The sequence below is a fragment of the Ascidiella aspersa genome, chromosome 9 (genome assembly GCF_963924565.1).
Source record: "Ascidiella aspersa chromosome 9, kaAscAspe10.2, whole genome shotgun sequence".
NCBI classification, from domain to species: Eukaryota; Metazoa; Chordata; class Ascidiacea; order Phlebobranchia; family Ascidiidae; genus Ascidiella; species Ascidiella aspersa.
The window spans coordinates 25779799-25806922 of record NC_139455.1 but is presented as its reverse complement, the minus strand read 5'-3'; the positions used below and the strand labels follow the sequence as shown (position 1 = coordinate 25806922).

At 35.5% G+C, this 27124-nt stretch overlaps 3 protein-coding genes across 3 annotated transcripts; 1 reads left to right on the top strand and 2 right to left on the bottom strand.

Annotated features, from left to right (window-relative positions):
* Nucleotides 1-210: 210 nt before the first annotated feature.
* LOC146134661 (membrane progestin receptor delta-like) lies at nucleotides 211-5140 on the bottom strand. Its single transcript, XM_083397871.1, has 6 exons — nucleotides 5079-5140; nucleotides 4268-4413; nucleotides 2416-2586; nucleotides 1695-1848; nucleotides 698-840; nucleotides 211-338 (listed from the first exon to the last, which is right to left on the bottom strand). Exons 1-6 carry the CDS (start codon nucleotides 5138-5140, stop codon nucleotides 211-213), a joined length of 804 nt encoding a protein of 267 aa, XP_083253997.1.
* A 1910-nt stretch (nucleotides 5141-7050) lies between these two features.
* Nucleotides 7051-11562, bottom strand: LOC146134660 (adipocyte plasma membrane-associated protein-like). Its single transcript, XM_083397870.1, has 6 exons — nucleotides 11256-11562; nucleotides 10607-10809; nucleotides 9998-10228; nucleotides 9507-9704; nucleotides 8620-8764; nucleotides 7051-7929 (listed from the first exon to the last, which is right to left on the bottom strand). The coding sequence occupies exons 1-6, from the start codon at nucleotides 11522-11524 to the stop codon at nucleotides 7734-7736; spliced, it is 1242 nt and encodes a 413-aa protein (XP_083253996.1). The 5' UTR covers nucleotides 11525-11562; the 3' UTR covers nucleotides 7051-7733.
* Nucleotides 11563-13743: 2181 nt separating this feature from the next.
* LOC146134659 (adipocyte plasma membrane-associated protein-like) lies at nucleotides 13744-26475 on the top strand. The gene is made up of 7 exons (XM_083397869.1): nucleotides 13744-13948; nucleotides 16864-16972; nucleotides 19125-19327; nucleotides 22792-23019; nucleotides 24003-24200; nucleotides 25265-25412; nucleotides 25589-26475. The coding sequence occupies exons 1-7, from the start codon at nucleotides 13744-13746 to the stop codon at nucleotides 25779-25781; spliced, it is 1284 nt and encodes a 427-aa protein (XP_083253995.1). The 3' UTR covers nucleotides 25782-26475.
* Nucleotides 26476-27124: the final 649 nt, after the last annotated feature.

Sequence of the window (27124 nt, the reverse complement as noted above, 5' to 3'; positions counted from 1 at the left end):
CCCCCACTGTCTCCTTAAATGTATTTATACAAATATTTCAGTTGCATATTTTTGCACGAAATCAAAACGTGTTTCAGGTGCCCCATTATGACGTAACTTGCTGACGTCATCTCAATTTTCATCGTTTCGGTGAGAAATTTTCTACTTTCACCCTGATTTGATATTAGAAGGAATATTTGGCAACTTTATGAAAAAACTATTATGCCATATTTACCCCTTTTCCAAGTTAATCTTCAATCTTTCAAGAAACGTCTCGATGAAGCTACAATGCAAGTACATTGAAAATGCCGCTAACACGTGCATTATTTGGTGCGAGTTTCCCACATACGCGAATGTATCTGCAAAATTAGGTTAAAGTAAGTAACGATAAGTTATAGTTAGGCAATATTGGTTTAGCCGGAGGTCGTGAGTTCGAACCTCGCCACAGTCTAGTTGTTTTTCTAGCTTGAGCTGTTTGAAATAAAATCCTGACTATGGAGACTATCGGAAAGCCTCTCCGAAAAGCTATAGTTTGCCAATTTTAGTAATTTAACGTTTGTTTTTTGAGAACTGACTATAATTATGAATTGGAGCGAAAATTGACTTGTTAGTTGTTGAAAATGACAGTTTTTTCACAAAAGAACTGTATACGTGTATAGTATCTAAAAAAATCATTTTGTGAAATGTGAATGTCGAGAATATAACGATCAACACTCACCCGGGGAAAAACGTTCAGGAATCTTGAAAGCGTACACCAAACCAGTAAACATTGTACAGAAATAACCCAGCGAAAATATCTCGGATGCAAATTCACCAAAATAACTGATGTGGTCTGGCCGGGGATCTATGGCGTAGTAGTACCTAAAAAAGCGATTAAATCGGCGCCTATTTATGCAGTGTTGTAAACAAGCCATTTTGAAAATGACTTTAACTCAAACTCAAGTCATTCGTAAAATAACTTAAGTCCAAGTCAAGTATTTTGCAAAATAACAAGTCAAGTCCAAGTCATCGGTTGCCCGAATCAAATCCGAGATAATTAAAGCAAGTCAACTTCAAGCCAAAGTCCCTGTCATAGAAATAAAACGTTAAATTATTTAAACTGGTAAACGTATTGCCATCAAATTGTTTCATTTGCAAATATTAAGATAAACAAGCTAATTTAAAAAAAATGCATAATTAAATTACTTTATTTCAACCCAAGTCATTTGTCCAAAAGGCCTAAGTTATCTCAAGTCCTATCATTTGAAAATAGTGACTTAAATGCACTTATGTAAATGCCATTGAAGTTTTGTATCGTATAGGCACCGATACCATCCTAGTATCGGACAAGTACCGATACCATCCTAGCATCGGACAAGTACCGATACCACCCTAGTATCGGACAAGTACCGATACCACCCTAGTATCGGACGAGTACCGATACCACCCTAGTATCGGACAAGTACCGATACCACCCTAGTATCGGACAAGTACCGATACCACCCTAGTATCGGACAAGTACCGATACCACCCTAGTATCGGACGAGTACCGATACCGCCTTAGATCGGACGAGTACCGTTACTAACACTTGGTATCGTGTATCAGCTCCGATCCGATATTATCGGCAAATACCGATACTACCACTTGGTATCGTGTATCGGCTTCGATTCGATATTTTGTTGGACATTCCTAATAAGATTTTTTTGTTTAAAGTTGATATTTGAAATGGTGTTACCTAACAATGCAAGGTGACCCAGCAATGGTTCCTCCAATAATGAGTACAACAGCAGAAAGTAACTTTGCAGAGCTGCGCTTCAAGTACAAGTATGTCCAGAAGAAAAATACCAAATAGATTCCGAACAATCGGTGTGAGAAAAGCGTGAAAGGCCCTGAATAAAAAATATGAATTAAATCACAAAAATATAGGTGAACTTTAGTTTAAAAAATATTTTTTTTTGTATAATGTCTTTATATCATTTAAACATTAAAATTTGGGTACACTATGCACGGATCTGTAATGTAGCTTGGTAAGTGAATTGCAAAGCCAAAAATGTTGAGTTAAATCGACATCATCTTGATAAAGACGTTTTGTTAAGTTCTTGTATCATACCCAAGTTATTTAACAAATGACTTATGTCCAAGTCAAGCCATTTGACTTAAGTTATTACAACACTGCTACTAACCATAGAAGAAGCCAAACTTTAACTACTTTAATCAGTTAAATGTAAAGTCACAGTAAAGTATTTTGCCAAAAATATCAAGTCCTAATCCTATTCATTATGAGAGCAAGTCAATTTCATATTAAGTCGTTCGCATAAAAAATGAAACTTTGAAAAGTCGTCATTTTGGTCAATTGTAATACATTCAAGTCAAGTCATTTGAAAACAGTGACTTAAGTGCACTTAAGTCAAGTCATTGATTCAATGACTTTAGTCATTCCAATACTGAACCCTTACACTGGCAGAAATGTTCCAGTTCGCAGAGGTAGCACTCCCCGACAACTTTGAAGGCGAACGAGTGAATGTAGATCCAAGAATTATCGGCGGCGAAGCAGCATCTGTGCAACTCGCTCGAAGCAGCGTTGAACATGTGGGCCAGGCAGCTGACCAGCAATATCATGCATATCGCTGAAATCGGGTAAGTTTTTAATATAAAAATGAAACACGAAGTTTAAAAACCAGAGTAAAACCAGGATCTGACAATGTTAAAGGGATTTGTCATCGTCAGTTTCCAAATTGGAGTTAATTTTGCGACCACTTTGTTATGTATATGTAGGCCTATTTTGCTTGACTTACAGGAACTAACGATTCCAGTGTTGGTAAAATATGCATTTCTTTGAAAAATGTCTGATCCTGGTTTTACTCGTTTTTTTACGTCTCCTGATTATTTTTTTGTTGGTTTGTCGCAATCTCTTAGAAAGTGACAAACTGAATGAGTAAAATAGACGATATCTCCTCGCCCTAACACGTTAATGACGACAATGACTTCAAATGGGAGCAAACGTATTTTAGACTTATCTGTCCCATCAAAGTCATTCATTCATAAGTTCTAATCTTTAACAGAGAAATATACTGACATTGAGTAAGACAGAAAAATATTAAGTCTTCTGTAATGTATTTGAATTTAGATTTCAGTGGCATTTTTTCTCACAAGATCGAAGAAAACCTCTGGTTTATTAATTTCACATTTTTTACAAAATAACTTAATTACATCGTCACTATTTTTTTCATTTTCTGTAAGAAAAGTATAACCTCAGGTTTCTTAACGTTATTTGTTTTCTAAATTCATTCGCACAATGTGTGTAATCTGTGATCTCTGGTATGACCGGAGGCCGAGAGTTCCAACCTCACTGCAGGATCGTTGTTTTTCAGCTTGGCCTTGCTTGCATCATTGATCAACTGATTAGGCTGTCTGATTTCGGTAAGCCTTACTGAAGGCATCTTGTCTATTTTACTATGTGAGCGTTATCCTAAAATTTAATCCTCTCTCCTGTGTGATAAATATTGCACTTTCACGCCTTAGTACAATGTTTTTCAACTCACGGGTCGCCATATATATTTTGGTTGGGTCACTGACTGCAGTAGTTTCAACGGGTTAGGTTTAATAAGATTAGTTCTGAGCAAGATTACTCCACAACTTGAGAAATTACAGAAGCAACACGAAGACATAGATCATAAATTAGCACTGATTTATGATTATGTCTTATTCTTTGTTCGCTTACACAAAGTTCAGTGAAGATAATTGTGTCGCCAAAGCTTCGATGATAAATTAACGCATAGTATTAGGGTCTTATTTAAAATATACTATGCCTGGTAGCAGGGCTGCGGAGTCGGTTAAAAATTACCTCCGGGCCAAAAAAATAAACCCGAATCCGACTCCCGAGTCCCGAGTCCGACCCCGGTGAAATGTGCGATTTCGTCGAGTCCCAAGTCCGGCCCAGACTCTACAGCCTGTATTTCACCAATTTACGTAATTAAAATAACGTGGATATTTAGCATTAGGGGTGCCGTATAATTCCACAATACATGGTTGGTAAATATACCACCATATGATATTCCACTTTTACAATTTTCCAGTTCGCGGCCATCAGCTTTTAAATTTCGTACTGCGCATGCGCATGTCGGACTCGGGACTCAGGTAGCTTTACGTGGTCTTACTCGAGTCCCGAGTCCGACTCCACCAAAACAAACCGACTCCTCGAGTCCCGAGTCCTGAGTCCGCAGCCCTGCCTGGTAGCAGCAGCATATTTATAGCATTAGGGTCGTCGTGAAAAACGGTTGAGAAACACGGCATTAGTGTAAACCTTACCGAAGCCAAATACGTAATGTGGGATCATGTACATTTCAACTTGGTAGTTGTCAGAAACGAAGCGGGAAACGTATTTGTGGAGAAAGTAGATCAAGGGGAAAAAGTGCGTCCAGAAGTTTAACGTTTCGTTGGTCAGATGAAAAACGCTGAAAAATGTGTAAATTAATTTAAGGAATAATTACATTTGTTCCTAAACTTGGTTAACATTCGAGCAAAAAGCACAATGAATTAAGGTTTTAGTTAGACAAAAACATCAAAGCCTATACAGAATTAGGTCGCATTTTGTGAACGTTTTATAACTCTTAAGATAATGGCTCGTGGTTGTAGTTAGACGTAGTATAAATGTCAAAGCCCAAACAGAGGTACTTGAAGGTAGTATTTTGAACGTTTCGAACAACTCTTTATTCATTTTCATGAATTACTTAGGCCTACACTTAAAGTTTGCCATACTTGTTACTAGGGACGTCTGATAATATCCGATACCCGTTGTGGAACAATCGGTAGTCTACTATAGTGCGATACTGATACACTCTGTCGCTTAATACAGAAATTTTTACCTGAAAATGGTAAATTTATTAAAAAATAGTACAATTACCAAATATTGGCAGCCTAATTAAACTTTGTGACGTTAAAGAAAACTTTTACCTAATAACCTTAGAAAATGAACTTTGATTGTTTTAATTGAATATATTTTGTTTTTTGAGCATAGTAGTGATGACGTCATTGGTATCAGACGGCGATATTTTTGTCTAAAACATCGGGTAACGATATTCGATTAAAATGTCAAATGTCGGACACATCTATTTATTACCTGGCCACGTAGTAAGCAATAGGCTGATTGGGAGGTCGGTAGCCAACATTGCAGTAAGGCATGTGATCAACCGATTCAGACCGACATACCAAAGTCCTCCGTGAAAACCACTTTAATGAGTCACTGCATAAAAAGTTGGCAATGATTAATTTAATTTAATACCAGCTGTTTCCAAAGTGATGTCAGCAAATCGTTTGGGATCCGTGGAAACAGTTTTAGGGGACCGCGAATAAAAACGTTTACATTCCCATTCCAAACGAAAACAGGCAATTGGAATAAATCGGTGTTTTAAACAAGTAATTTTGAAATGATTTAAGTCCGAGTCATTTGTATAAGTCTTTCGAACAGATTTTTTTTTAATTCAGATTTTTTTTTTAATCAGTCCCAGTCTAAGTCATCAGTTAGTCAAGTCCCAGTCAACTTATTATTAGAGAAAATAAACTCCAAGTCAAGTCATAACTATAAGAACAAAACAAATATGCTGTTGCTGCCAGGCATTGGGGGCTATACTGAAAAGAAGCTCAACCGGTACTTTCAGTACTCAGTACCGGAGGAGCTTCTTGTTAGTATAAAAAAACGTTTAACTATTAAAATTGGTAAACTCGCCAGATTATGTGCAATATACTCAACTAAAAAATAACAAAACAATCTTGTAGCAATCCAGTTGTTAAATAAGAACCCTTTATTCCAGCCAAAGTCATTTGGCTTAGCAACGTAAGTCAGTCATTTAAATATAGTGAATTAAGTGCACTTCAGTCAAGTCATTTCCTTAAAAAAGGTAATACTTCATAAATATTAAAGTTTATTCTTAGACAATATTTCAGTCCAATCATAATAAATACCGGTAATAAAATATTTTTACTTCTCCCAGCAAAAAATTATTGGTCTCTATTTTAAATTCTAAGCTCTACCTAAACGTTTATCTAGAAAGCAAAAACTATGCATAGCGGTTGTAATACAACGCAACCATTTAAATAACTTACTTCTGTCGATTTATTTCAGTTTTTCCACACATGATAGAGGTGCAGCAATAGTATTATGTCGCAGATGCGAAATTAACTTGTCAATTTTTTATTTGGGTTGTAATTGTAATGATATTCGCCGGATAATGGTCATTTCCTGCGTTAGATGGCTTCGCTATGTAAGAACAGTTAACAGTTGTAAAACAATATAGCATCGAAAAAATGACGCGCTGATTAATAATATCACAAGTAAGTGGCCAGCCAGGTTTAAACTTTAACTAGTTAGGGTAGCGCGATTTAAGCGTTGTAAAACAAAAAATATGGTAATGGGCTTTACATTTTACCATAACTTGCTTTTAGGGATGTCCAATAACACTATAGCAAGTGAGTGGGAAGCATATTGCCCAAACCAGGGTCGTATGTGAAGAAAACTGTTTATTTAATAAGCTTTCGACACTACCATGCAATTAGGCCAACCTAAGGATGTCTGGTACTCCACATTCCATATCGATAACGATAATCGATATTTTAGGCAAAAATTATCGCTTTGCGGCCCAATACCAAATGACGTCATTCCTTTGCAGATTGACTGATTTGGAAAGCTTTCCCGATTTGCTAGTACGACTCTAGAAGGGCTTTATCACACAATAAACTCTAGGTATATGTATATGCTTCAGTTGCTGAAACGTACGAAGGATTTTTTTCCCAGGTAATTAGGGACATTTTGTTCGGTTTATGAAGTTTAGTTGGCTCCGGTTGTTAACATCCTATTGTTTGAGAAGTTTAGCTTTTAACGTACGTTTGTAAATGCCTAATTTGCCTGATACTAAATAGGATATTTAGGTGTAACTAGAACCACAAATTGTATTAAAATGTTCACAAGCCTTCGCAAAACCGTGCCTCATCAGCTAAACAAAAATTAATGTAGGTCGCTGCGTTGGACTAATTTACGAAACATGAACCACGAATTATAAAACACACGACTTTATTATTCTAAACGTTTGGAATACATGGCAAGCAATCACAGTGCCACTTTATAATCTGCATAATTTGTACATAACAGTGTCATACCAGAAGCGCAAATTTCACTTCAAAAATTATAGCATTCAGCAAATTAAGAACTAAAAGCAAAGCGGATTTTGCAACAAGCATAAATATACGGAACAATACAATAGGATGAACTTGCGTATTTAAGAATCTTCATTAATTGCCGTATTTATTCAAAAACTAAAAATCAAGTGGCATTAAATATTGACAAAGACAAACTTACAATACAATTGGTTTACAGTGACACTGCATTAAGGAGTTTTGTCTATAATAAAATTGTCTGATAATACCGGTTAGAAGATGGTATCGGCCAATAATTAAAACCTAATCAGTTGATGAACGATTCTTAACAAAGAACGTATCACGAAAATAACTTGATTTTTTCTGAACTGCACAGCAAACTATTTTATGACACACCGGGTCGGAGCCGGTATTTAATACTATGTCTTAGTATCAGTGCTTGGACAAGTACTAATACTACCAATTGGTATCGGGTATCGGTTCTGGCACGATATTATTATCGGTCATCTCTAGTTGGAAGTACAACTAGTAGTCGTTTCATGAGGAAATGGTTGATATTGCAACATTCGCTGATTACAACTAGCTGTCTAAACTCAGTTCAACTAGAAACTGTTACTTTAAAGAACTAGTTGTCCACAATTGCGAGGAACGGTGCAGCAAAGGAGCCAAGAGCAATCCTGCCGTCTTTGAGTGGAGTGGCACGGGAGAGTGCGTAGGTTAGTTGGGCGTTCGGATCGCTCATTGATCGAAGCACCTCGCCGTTCTCACTAATCTCAACTATAATGTTGTGCTGAAAGTTGTTGAACACTGCAAGTAGGAAGCTGAAAAATAAAATTATGTAAATAGCATCGCACTTTTGTAGTCTATTTAATCCTTATACATATATTTTGTAAAATATCCCAATATCAGTCCCGGTATGGTTTTACGATCAGGACGCAGCAGGCAACAGTGCAACGGTTGTTTCTCGACTTGCTCCTCCCTGAGCCTGTGCAGCTTAGTTGGTAGAGCGACGGTCTCCGTATGACCGAGGTCGTGAGTTCGAACCTCATCACAGGCTAGTTTATGAACAGAATGCATCAGGCAATGGTGCTATAGCTGTTTCTCGAGTCTCGACTCGCTAATTCTAATCAAATTTGGAAAAAAATGGAAATGCTCCTATTTCAAAAAGTTAAAATAAATCTAGTTGTCCAAGTCTGGACCGACGTTTTGAGTTCGAACCTCACTTAGAAAGACTATCAACCGCCAATAAGGGGTAAGTTTTGCTTCATTTGGGAATCTCAATATTTTAGAATAAGTAAAATATCAATGAGAAATTTCTACATTCTGATAACGTTAAAAAATTGTGGAAAATTCGTAAAATATATGAAAGAAATTAAAAAGAGTTTTGAACAGAGTTAGCATGTTGCTATTGTTAATGGGTATTTAAACAAAGCGCGCTTACATTTTTTACAATTATTAGCAATCAAATAAGCTCAATTATTTGAAGAAAATTTTCCGTTTTCAGAACTTACATGCCGCACATATTGTGTGGAAGCATTCCAGCAAGAGTTTGTCTTATAACTGGATATCTGTTGACATAACTTGAAATGTATCGAGGAACGAGCGAACCGGCAATCCAATACCTGTCACCGACCCGTGTTATTGCATCTGGCATCACTAGAAAAACGTACAGGTTTACTTTAGATAAATACTACATAATAAATTAGTGATTAGTAAATAAGTCGACAATTTAAACAGTAAAGTCATAGTTTTCAGATTTTTTAAACAATTCTACTGAAAAGCACAGTTTATAACTTATACTTACCAAGATATTAGCCAAAAATTGATGAGAAAAAATACTAGTTAAAATTTATTTATACTAACTGAAGTACAAAAAGTTTATATTTTTCTTTGTTTATGCCACTAAAAAGCTCTTTCTGTCTCTTATTTTTCCCAATGTCTCGGCTACTTATGCAGGGAATGCAACAAACCACGTAAAGTAGAATAATGACACAAAAAGGAGATAAACATGTGATAACCAACAAACGAAATAAAAGGTGATAAGGGCGATGGCCCACAATTCAGATGTTAACATTGCATTACCTGATGAAGGCTTCCTACATAGGTAGCCGAAACATTAGAGATAAGAAATACAGAAAATGCCTATTTTTAGTATATTATGCCTGGTAGCAACAGCATATTTATTGAGTGTTTAGCAAATAACCTGAAAAGGTTTAAATGGTACAGTTCAAGTATTTTCCAAAATTCTTAACTAAATAACTATAATATCCAGAAGGTGTATGTTTTTAAATAAAAAATAAACTATTTTAAATTTTCTAAACAAGCAATCAAAGTTAGTAAACAATTTATGAAATCAACTTATAAAACAATCTTAAACTGCTTAGATGTATATACTTACTTGGCATTGGCACAGTCTGAATCCTTTCCCCAGTTTTAACATCGATCCACGTAATTCTTCTTGGGTACATTTCAACCACTAACACCATCTGTGGGTCAGATAGCACCTGGACACCATTTGCACCACACAGACCACTTGCTACTACACTGAGTTGCTTGCTTTCTATGTTGTATTGCAACACACGGCCTGTACATCCCCCTAAAAAGTTGCAAAGGGTTTTCATTGATAAAGCTGTATAAAGTTTTACTGGTATAAGGATAAATTTTAAGGTTTTAAAATGAGGAATGTGGCACAAGTTTTTAAAATTAAAAAAGGTTTTCAAGATAGCTTTATCCAATAAATTACAAATTACTTCTCTTAAGATTTATTTATTTGTTGTCTTAGTAATGTTGAAATTTTACACGATTACAAAGTGGAGTAAATATAATATTTTACTACAAATTTGAAGAACAACAGTTTTTGCATTTAATAGATATGCAGCACATGCTTACCACTAAGAATTCCATAAATGACTTTGGTTAGAGGAAAATCCTCATTTACATCAGTGAAATATATTAACTTTCCATCGTCAGAAACACTCAGGTCATTGGGGAAGGCAAGTTTTGGTGTAATATTATTTGGGGATGCTAGAATTGTAACTTTCTTGGAAACAACATCCACTGAATAGAGTCCATAGACACAATCAGCAACATACAACAATCTGTCTCCAGACAGAAATATTCCTGAAACCAAGAATTAGAAGGACTTAAAAACTAGAGATCAACTGAAATAACTTTTTCGGATTGATGACGATTTTTTACAGTCTGGTTATGAAATATAGTCAATATTTAAATTAATCAAGAAAAATTCGAATAAAATTTTAGTTTATCCACCTATAGTAATTAAGCCCTTATTTTGCATTAACTCGGCATGATGTAAAATATAAAAAAAAATGGCGCAAAAAAAACAAAAAACAAATTTCAAATTTTTTGCAAAAAACATTTTAAAACACTTTTTAATTGGGTGAACATGAAATATGACAAAATTCAGTTGAGTTATATTAAAAAAAGAAAATGAACTCTTTATGATTTCTAAATGCATATATACATTATAAAGCTTACCAGATGGTCTTCCATGGGGAAAATCTTTTGTTGTAACATCAGCATCAGGAATTAAACCATTCGTTATGTTTTCAATCTTTGCATTAACAAACGAGCCATGTTTGTCAGGAATTATCTTGACAATTCTTCCATCGGCAAGTCCAGTGAACAAGTTACCACTTGAATCTTCCATCACACTTTCAGGACCAGGTAAACCTGGGATTCTGCACGAAAATGTCACTTCTAAAATATCCAGTTTGCGACATTTAATATAATAATACAATTCAATATAGTATTTGAACTACAAAGATTCTAGTGCACTGACCTATACCAAACACAATTTTGGATAATTGTTAAACAGAAAAAGATTTCTTATATTGTTTGCATGTAAAAATAGCATTACTGCATAGGAAGGAAACAACTTATTTTGGGGCGTTGGTCTAGAATCCAACCACATTTCTGTCCAGGTTTTTCTATTGCTAACTGAATTTAGGTTATGGAGTAAGTTAGCATTTGCGTTTGGGTGGGTCAAATATTATTATTACATTTATTCTTTGCAATTTCAATTTTGACAACTTGTTTCATTACTTAAAAAAAAAGTGTTAGGATTCTAGACAAGCACCGAAACATGTAAAGGTATTTTGGTAAAAATTTAATTAAGTTATCAAACCTTATTCCTTTTGTCAGATCAGAATTGACTGAAAATACTCCAGTTAGTTCCACTTTGACTTCATCGCTTTCGAAAACCGTGATAGGACATCGTAAATATCCCACAAGACACCAAAGTAAAAGTATGACCCAAAACCACAACATGCATTGCTTGCATCTCGATCGTTTTACTGGCGGCTTAACCACGGAAGATGGATGTTTTTCCTCAGTTTGGTCATCATTTTCAGAAGATTTCTGATTGACATTTCTTCTCCTTATGGAATCATCCATTTTCAGGCAAAATAATTACTAGAAAAATGCAAATTTTAACAAGCTAAGAAGACAGAAAGATTACCAAAATGTAGTTTAAATTTTCTACCCATTGATTAAATTTTACAATTCCAAATTTTAAATATTTAAATATTCCCAAATTCTACTTATCTGTCTAAACCGGAAAATTGCAAATCCAAAGTTTGGAAAAGGTGTTGTAGGATTAGAACCTAGGGTGTGCAAAACCAAAAATGATTGCACCTCTGCTTCCTACACACCTTAAAATGCTTCACTGCAAACCAGAGTTCTAGGATTAAAATAAACTGCCATGAAATGCAGACTGGCTCTTAGCCATAGGTGTGGTCTTGTATTTCGTGGAAAATTGACAGAAAATGTGTTAAGCCGAGAAAAGTCCATCAAATGCACAAAGCTTCAATCGCAGCTGAAGCTATATAAGCATATCCCCCCTGCCAAAACCAAAGTTTTTATTGTCAGGTGTGTTAAATCATCGGCACTGGTCTACAATCCTAACACAATTATTAAATTAATGCACAATAATGCGAGTTAGAGTTTGGGTGAGTAAGTGTTATTTAATTCATTATTTAATAATAATACTTGACCCACCCAACCCAAACCCAATAAACGTGGATTGTGGTAGGATTCTAGGCCAGCGCCAAATCATCTTTTATACACACCTAAGGTTCTGAATCCTATTACAATTTAACCTTTTTCGAAGTTTGCAATAACCTAATTTACAAATCAGGTGTGCAGTGTGCACCTGCCAGTTACCAGTATAGACTGCAGCCTGGATGTAAGTAAAATATTAGCAGATTTCGTTAGGTTTGCATTATTTTCATATGAATATCAATTCTTAACCCTAGGCCACAAATGCGAAACGTAATATCACAACTTTTTTAATGTTGTTGGTTTTTGCAAAAATTAGGAAACTTTAGTCACGCTTTGTGCGTTAGGCCGTCATGGTTGGGTTGGCACCGATTATTTCAAAACAACAACAAAAAATGGCGGCCGAAAGTTAAATTCGATTTATTTTTTTAGCTTGTAGCGAACTACTAAAACAAAATTAAACACGTACTTACGACTATTAATAACATGCAATAAAGTACCTACTGCGGAAATACAAGCAAAGTTATACAAATAATTTATTTTAAAGGGGGCAAATTGTTATCCAAAAATTAAATAGTGTAAACGATTTTAATTGAGGCACGCCAAAGAGTATTCTCTTTGGGCGCATGGTTTAAGAACCTTTGGGTTTATGGGTTATCGCTCGAAGATATTTTCTAGTTGATTATTTTTAAATCCGAAATGTTTATATTTTTAAATCCGAAATGTTTTTTAATCCGAAAAGGAGTAAAAATATGTACCTAGTTTACAAAAGTGTTTTTAACTTGAAATGCAAGGTCCAAATTTCTTACAATTAAGAAAGCTAAGTGTTTTTCCAAAAGTAAGTATAGGCTAATATCTCTTTCGTCTGACGAATAGACCGGTACTAGAATGCGCTACCAAAATGTATTAAAACTATCGAAGAAGTCAGCATAATTCTAACTAAATTTCGATAGAATAAATACTGAGAATGGAATAACGTCCAAGTGTGTGATTCTTATTCCACTGGGAAGTTTTTTCGATCCTCCTAGAATATTTAGTTATAGCATTTGACAAATAGAGTTAAGCAATTATAGTTTGTTGAGTACTGGTTTAAATATTACAGTAATTACTATAAGCTAGATTTCTTCCTTTTAAACTTGCTAGGGCCAGTCATATTTCCAGAAGCGACAGTGATCTGCCGGATGAAAGTTAAAAGTTGAAACCATAATTTCTTGTTCATGTGATGCAAACCGCTCGATCTTTCAAACAACGTCCAAGGCTAACTCTGTGGTTTAAATTTGCCTCAAAAAATACGTTTGCGCAAAATATGTGGATGGCAAGATTAAGAGAAGCAGACAGCTTGGTTCAGAAATACAGGTTTACGAAAAACAAGTTATTAGTACATATATCTTTAGGTGAAAAAAAATATTATTATTTTTGTTGTTTATATTCGAATATAAGCCTGTTCCAACACTGCCAGTTGTTGATCTTTAAGATTAAAAAAATAGAGTTGTTTTAGATCGTTTTAAAACCAGGTGTAAGGCCTGTAGCATGTTTATATATATCGTTAATAACAGAAAAAACTGTTTTTAGTCGAAAACTTGTGCTGAATTAACAACTTACTGGTACTAGAAAACATGCCGGTTGAAACCGTTACTCAAGGAGTCCCGAAGCCGGTCTTACTTCCCTCTTACATGGAATCAGCAAACAGCTTTAACGCGGTTGCAAACCGTCTGGACGCGAAAGAGGGGTGCTCAAGACAGCAACACATCCACAGATCCACACTCCATGCTGCTCAACCATCAGCTGTTGTACGAGCTGTCCAGCCCAGCATACTTCACAGTATAGGTACTGAAACTGAGTACAAGGACATACCAGTTCGTACTACATGCCACCAATGCACACAAACTATTTTGACTAGGGTTGAACACAAGATTAAGCGTGATGATTTTTCGTGGCTATGTCTGATACTCGGATGGCCGTGCGCTTTGATTAGTCTTTTGGCAAACAGCAGTTACAGAAGCACGCACATTTGTCCTGTTTGCAGCGCTTACCTCGGCACTTACAATAATTGAGAAGTATACATAACAAACTACGATTAATTGCCGCTGTATACAATTGCTCGCATCTGTACGTTGCTGCGTTCTATAAAGTTGTTAAGGGTGAAAGTTAAGCATTTTATTTACCGCAACACATCACAATTTGATAGATGACGTTAAAAAAGTACGTCATAACAGAACGTCGAAAACAAGTAACTTTCGGAAACCTGAGTTATCGCTCGAATGAGTGCAAAAGCATGGGACATACCTTGTACCTACACAAATATTTTAATCGGTTTTCCTGCTTACTCTCACACAGCGTTGTACAGGCCTAAAAACTTATCACAAGTCTGTTTATTACAGTTGTGAGGGTGTCCGACCATTTGCATTTTATCCCTCGTATCGCGATACGACTCGATACCAAATGACGTCATTACCGGTCAACTAAGCAAGTTTGTTCAGTATACAAAGCTGAACTGGGTATGATTTTTAAGATATTAGACCGAAAGTCTCGTTTTGCGTTTTTTTTCTAGCTGGAAAGCATATTTATCTCTGATTTTGATGTAATTTGTTTTAGGAAGTTTACCTTCACGATCAAATGTAAGTTTACTGTTTAAACTACAAAACTTTACGTTGGATGGCAAAACGGGTTGTAGATTTTATTAGCTGTTGCATATCCTTTTTAAAAGTTCATAATAAATTTACAATTCATGTACAATATTTGTATGAGTTGTGGGATATATTGAATGGTGATTTAACAAAATATTTTATTGAAAAATTGTTCCTACATTGTTCTTCCTTAAAAGGCAAAAGGGAGTCTGCCATGTCAATACGTTCAAGAACCACTGGTATATGTAATGCCAACGTAATGCATATATTTACGCGAGGTGGTATTTATGGTTGGTAGTAATACAAAAAAACAGAAACTCCATCGGAATGTTTATGTTCATTTTGGTCAAGAAATTGTTTATCTTTTTACAGCCATAAAAGTGTTTTAATTAGATTTGTACGTCATTACTTTATCAGGTGTCGATGTAGCGTTCGTGTATTCTCATATAATATTGAAATTATTTGAGGTTTTTTATGACGTACCCATATCTTAAAATGTAGTTCAGAATAGTTGCGGTAAAACAAGCTAAAGGTTCTCGTTGGATTAAAGTTATATTAAATTTCCATTACTGAACTACAATTATGAAGGGTGGTCCGTGATAAAATTTAAGTTTCAAACCGGTGCGTAATTCGAAAAAAGATTGAAAATCCCAGGTCTAGTTAAAGTGCAAGATACGTCAAACTTGCAAAGTAAACCCACGATATTATGGCGCATGGGTTCGTCATTTCCTTTTAACAATCTCATGCGCCAGCTGAATCACGAATTTCGCTGAAATTAATACACGCCTTCGACTATGTTAAGACCTTCGGATTACCGGCTACAGTTAATGTTGTTAAATAGTTCAGTCGCGAAAATCAAGTTGAATTTACACTAGAGGTGAAAGTAGAATACCTTTCTCACCGAAAAAAATTTCGTACGTGACGTCACAAATTACGTCGAAAAACAAGCATTCTTAAGAAGCCTGGGCTTATCGTTCATTGTCCTGCACAAATGTGCGACTGTAATGTCAAATATAGTTTTAGGACTTTAGAAAGTCTTTTTTAAAATTCTTCAACCGAAATGCCTTTTTTTGATTGCATCAATTATAGTATGTCATTAATTTCACATTACGTTCTGTCGTGTACAAAGGTAGGTTTTAATAATACTTCATTTTTTGCACAAATAGTACTTCAACCGTTTCGTACATTTCTCAAATATTCGACTGATTAAAGCGGAAGTATTTCTTTGTAGGCGCTCTAAGATGTAAACCATCCTACTGTTGTAAGTTATGAGCAAAATACAGTAAGACAAAGACGCCTTTAACAATTATTCATTAAAGTTTATGTAAATTTTAGTTACTGGTGCACTCCTAGTACACTATTTTGTCATAATCCGGTCACGGGATAAAAAATAAACTGTTTTATTCTTTGAAATTGGTTAAATACTTTGCACCAACGTTAAGATAGTTGTTCAAATGGCCCAAGTCAAGTTATGTTTGCAGCTTTAGTTTAGGCCTACGTGATTGCTGAAATGATTGCAACATTAAATTCTAGAAAACGAAGAAAACTATCTCGCTACCCGATCGTTAAACAAATAAATAACTGCTGTGATTTAAATCAAATTATACCCTCCTTCAGTTTCAAAGTAGTAATTCATTTTAAAATTTGAAGAACGCCTGGCGTTTGTTATCGATTGTGATGTCAGAATAAGTCAAGTGGCTGCAATGAACGCTGTGTTGTGCCAGCCCTACATTACAATTTACAAGGCAGCTTAACCTGCATTCAAATTAGCTAAGTTTACTTTTTCCCTGCGGTTTAGTCACTCTGGTCTGGCTTGCAGGTCGGAGTCAGCAATGATTAACTTGTCAACACAGTTAGCCATCAGCTCTAATGGGCGTTGTAGCACGCAATACAACCACAGAATAGCTTAAGCTTATACTGTCAGTCGGTATTAAGCGCTACAGCATTCAGCAGCGAACATGGATAACAAAACAGTGCGCAGACGAAAGCTAGCGAAGGTTAAAAAACCACAGACACCGAATGGTAGCCCGGAACACAATGCTAGGAGTGTTCTTGGTCGCATTTGGGCCGTAACTTGCATAGTTTTGGCCGCTTTATCGCTTTTGCTAGCTGTTGCTTATTGGAGGTCGCCTATTAACGCTGTTGAGGTGGATGATGTTGTTGACGTGTTACTTACCGGGAAATTTCAAGCCAATAAAGGTCTTTCAACTGGCGTAAAGTAAGTAAATATCAACCTAGACGTTTGGTGTACAATTCGTGTTTCTGTTTCTGAGTATGCGAATTGCAGAATACATTTGTGGCCATCGCAAAAACGGCGCTGGCCTAGAATCCTACCACAGCGTTGAAACAATGTTTAAATCAACGCATATTATTTGGATTAGGGTGGGTCAAGTATTAATATATTTATTAGTTAAATTAATACTTTACCTACCCAAACCCAAACGGTAACCCGCACCCTAACCCAAATTATATGCGTTGATTTACTAATTATTTGAACGCTGGGTAGGATGCTAGACCAGCGCTTACTTTTATAGAGCGTTTATGCTAAAAGGCTGAAATCCTGTTTGTATTTCAACCCTAATGTGGATATTTCCGTTCTGTCACCAACCCGGTATCTAAGCAATTACAAAATAGGCATTAGTACATTATCCAGGTTTTAACCAATATTTATAATCTATCTAAGTTCGCGCATATTTTGGGTAACGGCCACGTTTATTGAGAAGTGATTCACTCTGAGGAATAAACAAAGTTAAAACGGAATGTAAGCTGAGAACTATGTCAGCGCAAGAAAATACATGTACCCCTTTGTTTACTGTACGCACAATCGAGCATTGTATATACGGACTTCCAGTAGGCAAAGGTCTAAAATATGTGTGTGTGTTGAAAGATTAGCGCGTCCTGAATGTCAGCATTACATAACAAGTGCAAAGAAAGATATTTTTATCTGCACTTTGTTCGTACGAACATTGAACAGTCATTTAGGTTTATGCTTCCAGCTCAAGGTTTTTTTGCACGAGTTTTGCGTCTGGTGTCAACCACTGGCGTCATCTAATTCACACATAACGCGTTACCAGCCTTTACGGCAACAAATTTCCTCGCTTTAACTGGAAGCGTCAAAGTTAAAATACTTCAACTTTCCGCCACCGAAAACGTTTTTACGCCTTAAGTGTCGACGTTTTTCGTTAACACACATCACGTCTAGTGTGAACCTGCCTAAAGAATTAAGCCTATGGAACGTATTGTGCGTATAATTGTTATAAAACCTATACTGCCATACAATAGTGAAACGATACAAAAGCCCGGAAATGATGTTAAGCGCATATGTTTGTTTAAGTCTGAGCAACGAAGCGGATATTTTGTACGCCAAGCATAGCGCATATACTGGTTAGGTTCCAACTCTTAAATCAACTAGAATCAGCTTGATAAGCGATTTTAGTTCAAATTCAACTCCCTATAGGTGTTGTAATACGATATGTGAATTTCTATTCTATTTATAAAATAGGTTTTATTAATCTGGAAACAAAGGGCGATTTAAATTCAGGGCCAACTCTCCAAGGATTTATTGTTCAAAGGATTTTATTGTTCTGTTGGTTAGGCATTTGTTATGGAAACCATATTTGGACGTATGTTTATACCACAATTAAACCTAATCATTCATATACTACCTGTTTAAAAACGTGATCTAGCAGTTGAACAGTCGTTTTTGACCAACGATATAAAGACATACCGAAATCATTGGATCCAATACTGAGATTTACACTTGTACTGTAAACGTGCAACGTATGAATAGCAGAGTAGTAGTATATGCTTTATTGGACGTCCAAACAATTTTCGCCATTTTCAATTGCCATGGCCTCCAAATTGGATTTACGTTTCTTGTATGCCTTACCACGTTGGGATACATTTGTTTTTACTCGAAACGTTTCATCACACCTCCTAAAATAAAAGGCGCTTTCGGTTTGTGCGAATCGATAACATCCTTGTTGCATATTGTCTGCTGGAGGTTGTAGTAAGACGTAATAAGGATATCAAAGACCTTACAGAAGTAGAAAGCATTTTGAACGTTTCGAGTAAATCTTTCATTTTAGATGATACCTACTTCTGTATGGGCTTTGATATTCTTATTACGATAACATCTTTGTAATGTAGCTTTTGTATTGAAAGTAACTTCTGTCCAACCTAAAACTTAAAAATAAACAAACTGTGTTCTTATGGTAACTTTTTATGACGTCACGGTTATATTACTTCGTAACGTCATCTGTGAACAATCTCACTCCCTCAATTATTAGATTTTACATTAATTCCAAGTTGTTGCTGCAACTTAAAAAGATTTCTTTCAAACCTCTGCTATAATGGATTTCATTTTTTAGAATCCCTGGCCTAGTTGGCGCCGAATGTATTGAGGAGGATGGTAAGGGAAACCTCTACACTGGCTTATTGGACGGGAGGATTGTTAAGGTGGCCAGGGGAGACGACGGAACCATCGGCGCCGGAAAGGTAGAGGCCATAACCGCCGGGGTTTTCCCCGATGTGAGAAAGACAAGCGAGGATTTGGACCACGCAAGACCACTAGGTATGAAAAATGTTGTGTTGGTTGTTTTTTCGGCTAACTACGCGTATTTTTAGATTTCTTGAACAAGTTTGGTTTGCCAGTTTTGGCCAGTTTATTTTATCTTGCTTTATTTCTTTTTGGAGGGATATTAAAAAAAAAATATTTCATATACTTGCAACGCTGCTAGTATGTGGGAATTCCCTAGAAAAACATTCATACTGAATCCCATAAAACGAAGTAAATAGGAAGTTTGATCATAGTTTGCCTGTATATGCCCAACTTCAATCAAAATATATTTTGTAATAAGACCGAAAAGAAATGCCATAACGATTTTTTGGTATTTTTTATCAATAAATAAGGAGAAATTGGTGTTTCTTAATTTTTAAGTAAAACAGTTAATAATTTAGACTGTTTTAGCCTATGTGCTCAAGTAAAAATGTTTATATCGCAGATATTTAAGACTTAAAACAAAACTACCCACTATACTTAGAATGTGGAATGCCCCGACTTTTTGGTGACCTTAAATCATATTAATAAAAGCAAAATGAATTTCCCAATATAGCAACGTGGGGCCATTATGTAATTAAACAGTTCTGATTTTATCTCCCGAATTGAAAGTTCTGCCTACCTAATTTAAATATATGCAAATTAATTCGTGCTCTGTTTGAAAATTTTCGAGCTATTTCTGTGCGGTTATATTGCGTGAATATTTTCACGACGGGAAAATTGAACGTTTGCAAAATTTTAACTTATATCACCGCAACTTTTAGCGCCTTGTGCGAATTTGAAAAAGTGGTTCCACAAATTAAACATTAACTACTGCTGAATGTGCAGCACAACCTTCGTGTTAATAAGAATATCAAAGCCCATACACAAGTAGGTATCATTTTGTCTTCTCTGTATCGTTCCAATTTTAGTATATGTACTTCCGAAGCAATTTATTGTGTTTTACTACAACGTTTTCAGGTCGCATTTATTTGGGTTACTGGCACTATAAATAGTTTTCCACGGGTCGCCAAGCTTTTCATAAAGGGCCGGGTAACTGTAAATGCCTGACCATTTTGTGTCAAACTTGAAGCATAGATAATTAAATACTCCCTAAAATTTCCTGTTCATTTAATTTTTCATCAAAATTCTGTTTGAAATTGCACCCCACAACATTTTTTTTTTTTTTTAACATTTTAACTGTATTATATCGTCATAAAGAAAATATGCTGCGTGTCGGCCAACTTAACCCGGTGTAGGTTGGAACCTCCGTTTTATACAAACGACACGATAAGCACAAAAGGACCTTTTACTGATGTTATTTCTGCCAGCAAACGTTTATACAAGCACAGGCGTTAATAGGTTGTGCGAATTTCAAACAGCAAAGCGCTTTTCCCATACGTTACGCAACAGGTAATGCTCCCACTCAATCGGGTATTGGATTGCTGAGTAATACACTATAAATATATAGCGGGTTTTTTGAATTGTGAATACGCACGATTTCAGCGATGATTAATTGCACTTACCCTTCCTTTACTTGGAGTGGAATGCTTCGTTTAGTAGCGAATGGACGGAAGTTATTCAAAGTAATTAATCATATTTTCCTGTGCCAGTTTTGAGACTTGTAAGCTATACGAGGTTTAAAACACTAAATTACATTTACATTAAAAATCGTTGTTACCACTCTCAACTATTAGTCGTATTTTGGTCCTATTCCAAACTGTGCTTTATTCCACGTTGATTTTGTTCTAATTTCGATCTATTGGCTGTAGTCTGGATTGTACATAAGCAACAAAATTTAGGATTTGTTCCAAGAAATTAAAACAATCCTGTAAAGGTTCACGGAAAAACAACGTGCACGACATAGGCCTTTACCAGTAAATGCCGATGGAAGTTTTACATTGTTATTTAGCGGTTAGCAAAACAAAATTCCCAAAATCAGTTCGCATGAACCAATTAATACTGTAGCTATACCGTGACCAGTGTGATTCCCTCTAGCTAATTGCCACCACGGGCAAATGTTTGGGTATTTTAAGACTAATCTTATGAAAACATTACAACTTTGGTAATTCATAGAATTCGAAACAGAAATATATGTTTTGTCGTATAAAGTAGGAATCTTTAGTTTCAAAAAACAAACATGTACAAAAATGCAAAAAAATAAGTTGAAAAATAAGGTAGGGAAAATTATACAACGTTTTTGAAAAACGGATTTAAAAGCAAGAATATTTCCTTAAATGCTAAATTGTTTCAGCTTAGCAAGAAATTGCGAACGTTACTAGGCGAATTGCTGGTGGTGCTGATAATTTACGGCTATCGTGCTTAAGTCGTACATTTTGAAGCTGCTGGCAGACTTTGATTTACAGCCTACAGTCAATTCAAAGCTTGTTTGTCGAGTTGGCGTAAACCTTGGCGGCTTGTCGCGATTTTTAGCCGACTGCTGCTGTGCAAATATAGGCAGGGGAAGGCACAATTGATGGACATCGGGCTAATGTAAGTGAAAAACCTTTCGTCGGCACAAGCGTTTGTTAAGGTTATGAGTAAGCGATGGCTCATATCCCCCTTAACCAACGTTCAACAATCCGCTGTGTTGTACAATGGCTGGAGGCTGTAGTAATACGCAGGAGAAATATTAAACCCTTGTGGGCTTTTTCCTATGCAAGCTAATCACCTTTTTGCATACGATCTTAAAGCTATTACAAACAAGCCAAGAAATGTTAAGACTTGTTTCGCGTTTTTACGTACATTTTGCGATTTTAATGGTGCCGTTTAATTTATATTACTTTTTGTATGTGCCCACAGATTGACGCTGTACTTAATCAGACTCCCTAAATCAAGGGTTCTTAAACTTGGCTCCGGGAACAACTTTTAGGGGTTCCATCGATGCTTAAATGTAATATAGGTGTATGGTTTGAAAAATGAAATGGTTCAATTGAAAAACGTTGTTGTGCCTTCTTAGTATAAGACTTGAGTTCAGTTTCACATTTGCTGTAAATACTAGGTTTCCTTACACTACTTGTTTAATGACGTCAATTTGTGACGTCATCTCTAAAAATTGTATGACGACCCTGGTCCCGCAAACCAAACTTTTTTAGGGATCTGAGTTAAAAAAGTTTAACAACCCCCGTGGCCTACAAAATGCAATTTATTTAAAATATATCAACTTTTTTAATTAACAATATTTTTACGAAATTCAATTATGCGTTTTACAAGACAGTTTTGTAATTTTATGTAGTGTGTTTTTTGTTGTTGAAAGGGGTATATCAGGATATTTATTTTTGTGTGTTTTACGTAATATGTCAAATATCGTCACGTGACTAATTTTCGTACGCAAGAGGGGTTAGAGTCACAACGGTTGGTGTCGAGATACGGCTGTTGGAAGCGTGAGGATTAATGCTTAGAAAAATCGCTTGAAACTTTCTGGGATTTGTCTGAATAAAGGATTATTAACTTTTTATCATAACAGTTAGTAACGAGATTACAAATTTGTTTTTATGCAGGTTTTCGCATCAGAGACGGGGTACTTTACATGGTTGACGCAATGTACGGTTTCTACTCTGTGAACTTGGAAAGCGGGAAAGTTGAGTTTCTAGTGAAGCCAGACGATACGAAGCCTAGGATGGTGTTTCCTAACGACGTGGACATCACAGCAGATGGTAGAACTGCTTACTTCACAGATAGCTCAGCTACACACGCCATTACAAAGCTGGGATACATTTTCCTTGAAGGTAATGATTTATCGGATTGTCGTTCGTATCTTCCAATGCATTTTTTAAACAGGTGAATGGTTTACCCCAGGGTGAATAAATTTTTTGCAGGGGTTAACCAATCAAAAGGGGTGAATAAGGGTGAACCGTTAGAAATGAATGATAGCTTGCGAAACAACCCCAAGTAATTTTGTACTGTTATATCTAGACGAAATAGTTTTATCATAACATGAGACAAGGGTGAATGAATTCTGGAGATAGATGCTAGGGGTGAAAAAAAACTGTTATAATGAATAGTTTTCACAAGTTCGCCATAAAAGGTTTACGAATCAATGCATGGTTTAACAAACTACCGCCCAGGGCTTAACGTTTCGCTCTGCGGCATATTTCTTTAATAAAGTTTTCTACGCTTGTTAAACATTTGACGAACCCAAACGTTTTGGAAAATTTTAACTAAATAATCATTTATAAAACTAGCTTGAAGCATTATATGTTTACTTGGTTTAGTACCGTTAACATAATATATGCATTTTTACATTGGAGCATAATGGTTGGAGGTTGTAGTAAGACGTAATAAGAATATCAAAGCCCATACAGAAGTAGGTATCATTTTGGACGTTTCGAATAACTCTTTATTCATTTTCAACAAAGTGTGAAGGCACTTATTCTAAATGTTGGTGCCCTTTCACTATGTTGAAAATCAATAAAGAGTTATTCGAAACGTCCAAAATGATACCTACTTCTGTATGGGCTTTGATATTCTTATTACATTTTTACATATTTTATGAAAATAAAAGTTTCTCAACATAAAAATCCAAAAATGTATTTAAGAAAACATATTTAAGGATTTTGGCGTTTACACGAAATAAGAATGTCATTCCAAGTCGTTTATAAGTCAGAAATGTTTTTTGACATGTTTAAGCATATCCTTTAAAAACCGTAGTAAGACGTATATCAAAGCCCGTACAGAAGTATGTAGCGTTTCGACATTCATTCACGTTTAGGAAAATGCGACGGACGCTTGTTCGAATACAACTTCTCGAGCAAGCGCTTACGTACAGTGGTGGATGGATTATGTTTCGCCAACGGAGTCCAGTTGTCCAGGGACCAACTGACACTTCTTGTACCAGAAACCACTAAGCTGAGGGTCAAGTACTTCGACACAAAAACGTGGAAAGTAAAGAGGACTGTTCACCTCCCAGGTAACACGGGTTTGGCTTAAGGGTGTATGATACCTGACATTTTATTCCGCGCCCCATTATTTTGGGTAAAAGTTTGATGATCTAATATAGATTTTACCGGAACTCGCTTCTTGTTGTTGTTCGAAAAATAAAGCTTTAATGGAATATTTTCTTGCGCTTTTAGTTTTTGTGTTCAAGATTACTCGTTATATGTATAAATAGGTTCTCCTCACAGCAAAATAGAAAAAATTGAAGCGTTTATTAGATATTTTTCCCACCTTATAAGGCGCAATTCGTTTTGGCGCTAAAAAGTTTAGTTACTTCCAGTTGTTAACGCCGCTTTAAATCGCAAGTCACTGCTAAAAATTTCTATTTTAATTTGGTATCGGATCGGCAACGATACCGCCCGATAATATCGGACGGAAACCGATACTGGCATTATTCGGCATTAGGTATCGGCACCATCCGATATTATCGGACATATCTGGCTGAAATGGAAAGTTGTTCGTTTTACAAAAAGTGTTCGACACATTTTAGACACAGTTGTTTTTCAGAAAACATTTTTTTAAGAAAAACATTTTTTAAATAAAAATCGTTGTTGTTTAATCCATTTTTATCAGAAATGATTTTTTATCTGGGATGTGTACGTTGAAACTATTGAAAACTATTTAAATAAATTAAGATTAATTCGAATGTCATGTTTCCCTGTTTAATCAGGGACGAATTATTAATTCCAAATGTGGATTGTTTCGAGAAATATAATTTTTTGGTTAAATTTGAAACAAAACCCAAGTAAAAATACTCGAAATCTTTTTTTTTATGTGGCCCTCTAAGTTGAATGGATTAACGATAAATTAAAATATTTTTGCTTTATTTAGGAATCTTCTCACGTAATAACCTTAATACAATTAGTTATTTACGAGCTTGAAGTAATTATATTTTATTCATTCAAACATTTATATGGGTCCGTAAAAACGACTTAAAATTGTTGTTTTTATATGAAGTACTAAAAGTTGAACATATAAACATATATGATAATATTATTTTTAGTAAATATTTTTTCACAATAACCTTGTACTTTCCAGTGATGCCGGACAACCTACGCATGACGTCACGCGGTACTTATTGGGTCGCCGGTGCCAACGTACCCTCCAAGGTCACCAGGGTCATAAACCAGCTGCCCACATTGCGTCAGATACTAGCTGGGATGACGTCACACGACAACATGATGACGTAAGTGCACTCTGTCGCGTTGCAACCATCACATAACGTTAATAAATAATAAAAACGGGTCTTAATTTTGACAAATTTCTGATTTTTTGTGTAATTTCAAATTTTTGATAATTTCTGATTTTCGGCCGATATCTCTGATTTTTTTCTGTTTTTTTATCTGATTTTCGATATTGCAGATTTATTCATAATTTCGTGCGTCCCGACCACGCGGTGGCAGTAGAGGTGAACGACGACGGTGAAGTTTTACGAGTTCTTCAAGATCCTGGAGCGAACTTGATCTATGCTCTCTCGCAAGTTATTGAGCTGAGCGATGGGAGATTGGCTCTGGGCTCATATTCGTCTTCTATGTCCATTGCTACGGTGCTGTGAAACTTGTGCTTCCATCGCTGCCAATTTTATAGAGTAAACAGGGTTGCCATAGAGTATTTGAACCTTTGAAAGTCTTTAACTGTCTTTGGATTTTTTACGTTGTAAAAATCTATATGCTATAAATTTTCTTTGAAAGGTCTTTAAAGGCTTTGAAATTAATTTGTGTATTGAAAAGTCTTTAAAAAATCCTATGTTTTTTAAAAGTCTTTAAATAGTATTTGAATTTATTTTATGCTTAGCTCAAACCATATGTGTTAAGAAAGGTGCGTTAAGAAAAAACAATGTTTAACTATTTTGACTATAAGGCATTAAATAGAGTCGCCGCAAATTATTGCAGAGTTTTTTAAATGATTTGCTTATTGAAAAACTTTGAAAAACCCCATGTTTTCCCAAAAATCTTTGAATAGTCTAAGAATTTATTTTTGTTCAAGTTATGTGTTAAGAAAGTGCGTTAGTACTATTTTTATTGCGCACAACATAGCATTTATTTTTGTGTTTGGATTATATTAAAGAACGTTGAGATCTACCTTAGGTCTTTAAAAGCTCTTCTTTGAAAAGTCTTTGCATGCCTTTTTTTCATAAAACTGTGGTAACCCTGGTTTAGTTAAATTGCTTTTCACGTTTTATGTGTGAGCCAAATTATTGTTCGCAATGCGATTCGCTTTTTGAAGCAAAGTGGGTATTTTTGCAATGTCGTGTGGCTTTATATTTTGATGCGGAGTGATTTCTATATTGTACTTTAAGCAGTGGAAATCTAGGAGGGATTAAATCTTGGGGGCGTATTTTTTATGAGTCGAAATATTGCTCTCCCTGTTTTTGTCAAAATGTAGACTTCTTGAAGCTTTTTTTAGCTAAGGCGTTAGCAAAAGAATGAAATAAAGGTAACTTGTGTCAGGAATTACTAATTTTCCCTAAAATGAATTTTACGATAGCCGTTTTTCATTCGAAATGTAATCTCTAGGAAGCGAATGAGTGTTTTTGCAAAGACCTGTGACTTTTGCTTTTACAACAGCAGAAGTAATTTAGAGAAACAAAAGCTAAACATGTTTTGCTCGCGATCTCCTGGATGGGGTGTTTATATTTTGTTGGACATTTGACGTAAACTCTATCCTCCAATGTTTTCGTTTATCCGTTTAAAATATTCCCTTGTTTAAAGTTATAGCAATGTATTTTCTATTTGCCTGGTATTATTTTAAGGCCTCTAGAACAGTGGTAATTTTATAACTTGGCTGACTAAAAAACAAGTTTTTACCTCCCACTGTATAAAAAATAATGTATTCCTAGGTCAGGTGCTCTTAAACTGGGTTATGTGGACTTATTTTAGGAGGTCTAAAAAGGCTTTT

What these genes read in the sequence shown, in the direction of transcription:
- LOC146134661 (XM_083397871.1), bottom strand. Translation starts at nt 5,140, where the DNA reads ATGCCTTACTGCAATGTTGGCTACCGACCTCCCAATCAGCCTATTGCT. An exon ending in ACTGGAACATTTCTGCCAGT is followed by an intron (nt 1,849 to 2,415) that starts GTAAGGGTTCAG and finishes TTTTTTATTCAG; the next exon opens with GGCCTTTCACGCTTTTCTCA. An exon ending in GGGTCACCTTGCATTGTTAG is followed by an intron (nt 841 to 1,694) that starts GTAACACCATTT and finishes TCGCTTTTTTAG; the next exon opens with GTACTACTACGCCATAGATC.
- LOC146134660 (XM_083397870.1), bottom strand. Translation starts at nt 11,524, where the DNA reads ATGGATGATTCCATAAGGAGAAGAAATGTCAATCAGAAATCTTCTGAA. An exon ending in CATTTATGGAATTCTTAGTG is followed by an intron (nt 9,705 to 9,997) that starts GTAAGCATGTGC and finishes GCAACTTTTTAG; the next exon opens with GGGGATGTACAGGCCGTGTG. An exon ending in TCAGACTGTGCCAATGCCAA is followed by an intron (nt 8,765 to 9,506) that starts GTAAGTATATAC and finishes ACGTTTTTCTAG; the next exon opens with TGATGCCAGATGCAATAACA.
- LOC146134659 (XM_083397869.1), top strand. Translation starts at nt 13,744, where the DNA reads ATGCCGGTTGAAACCGTTACTCAAGGAGTCCCGAAGCCGGTCTTACTT. An exon ending in GGGATACATTTTCCTTGAAG is followed by an intron (nt 23,020 to 24,002) that starts GTAATGATTTAT and finishes ATTCACGTTTAG; the next exon opens with GAAAATGCGACGGACGCTTG. An exon ending in TCACACGACAACATGATGAC is followed by an intron (nt 25,413 to 25,588) that starts GTAAGTGCACTC and finishes TCGATATTGCAG; the next exon opens with ATTTATTCATAATTTCGTGC.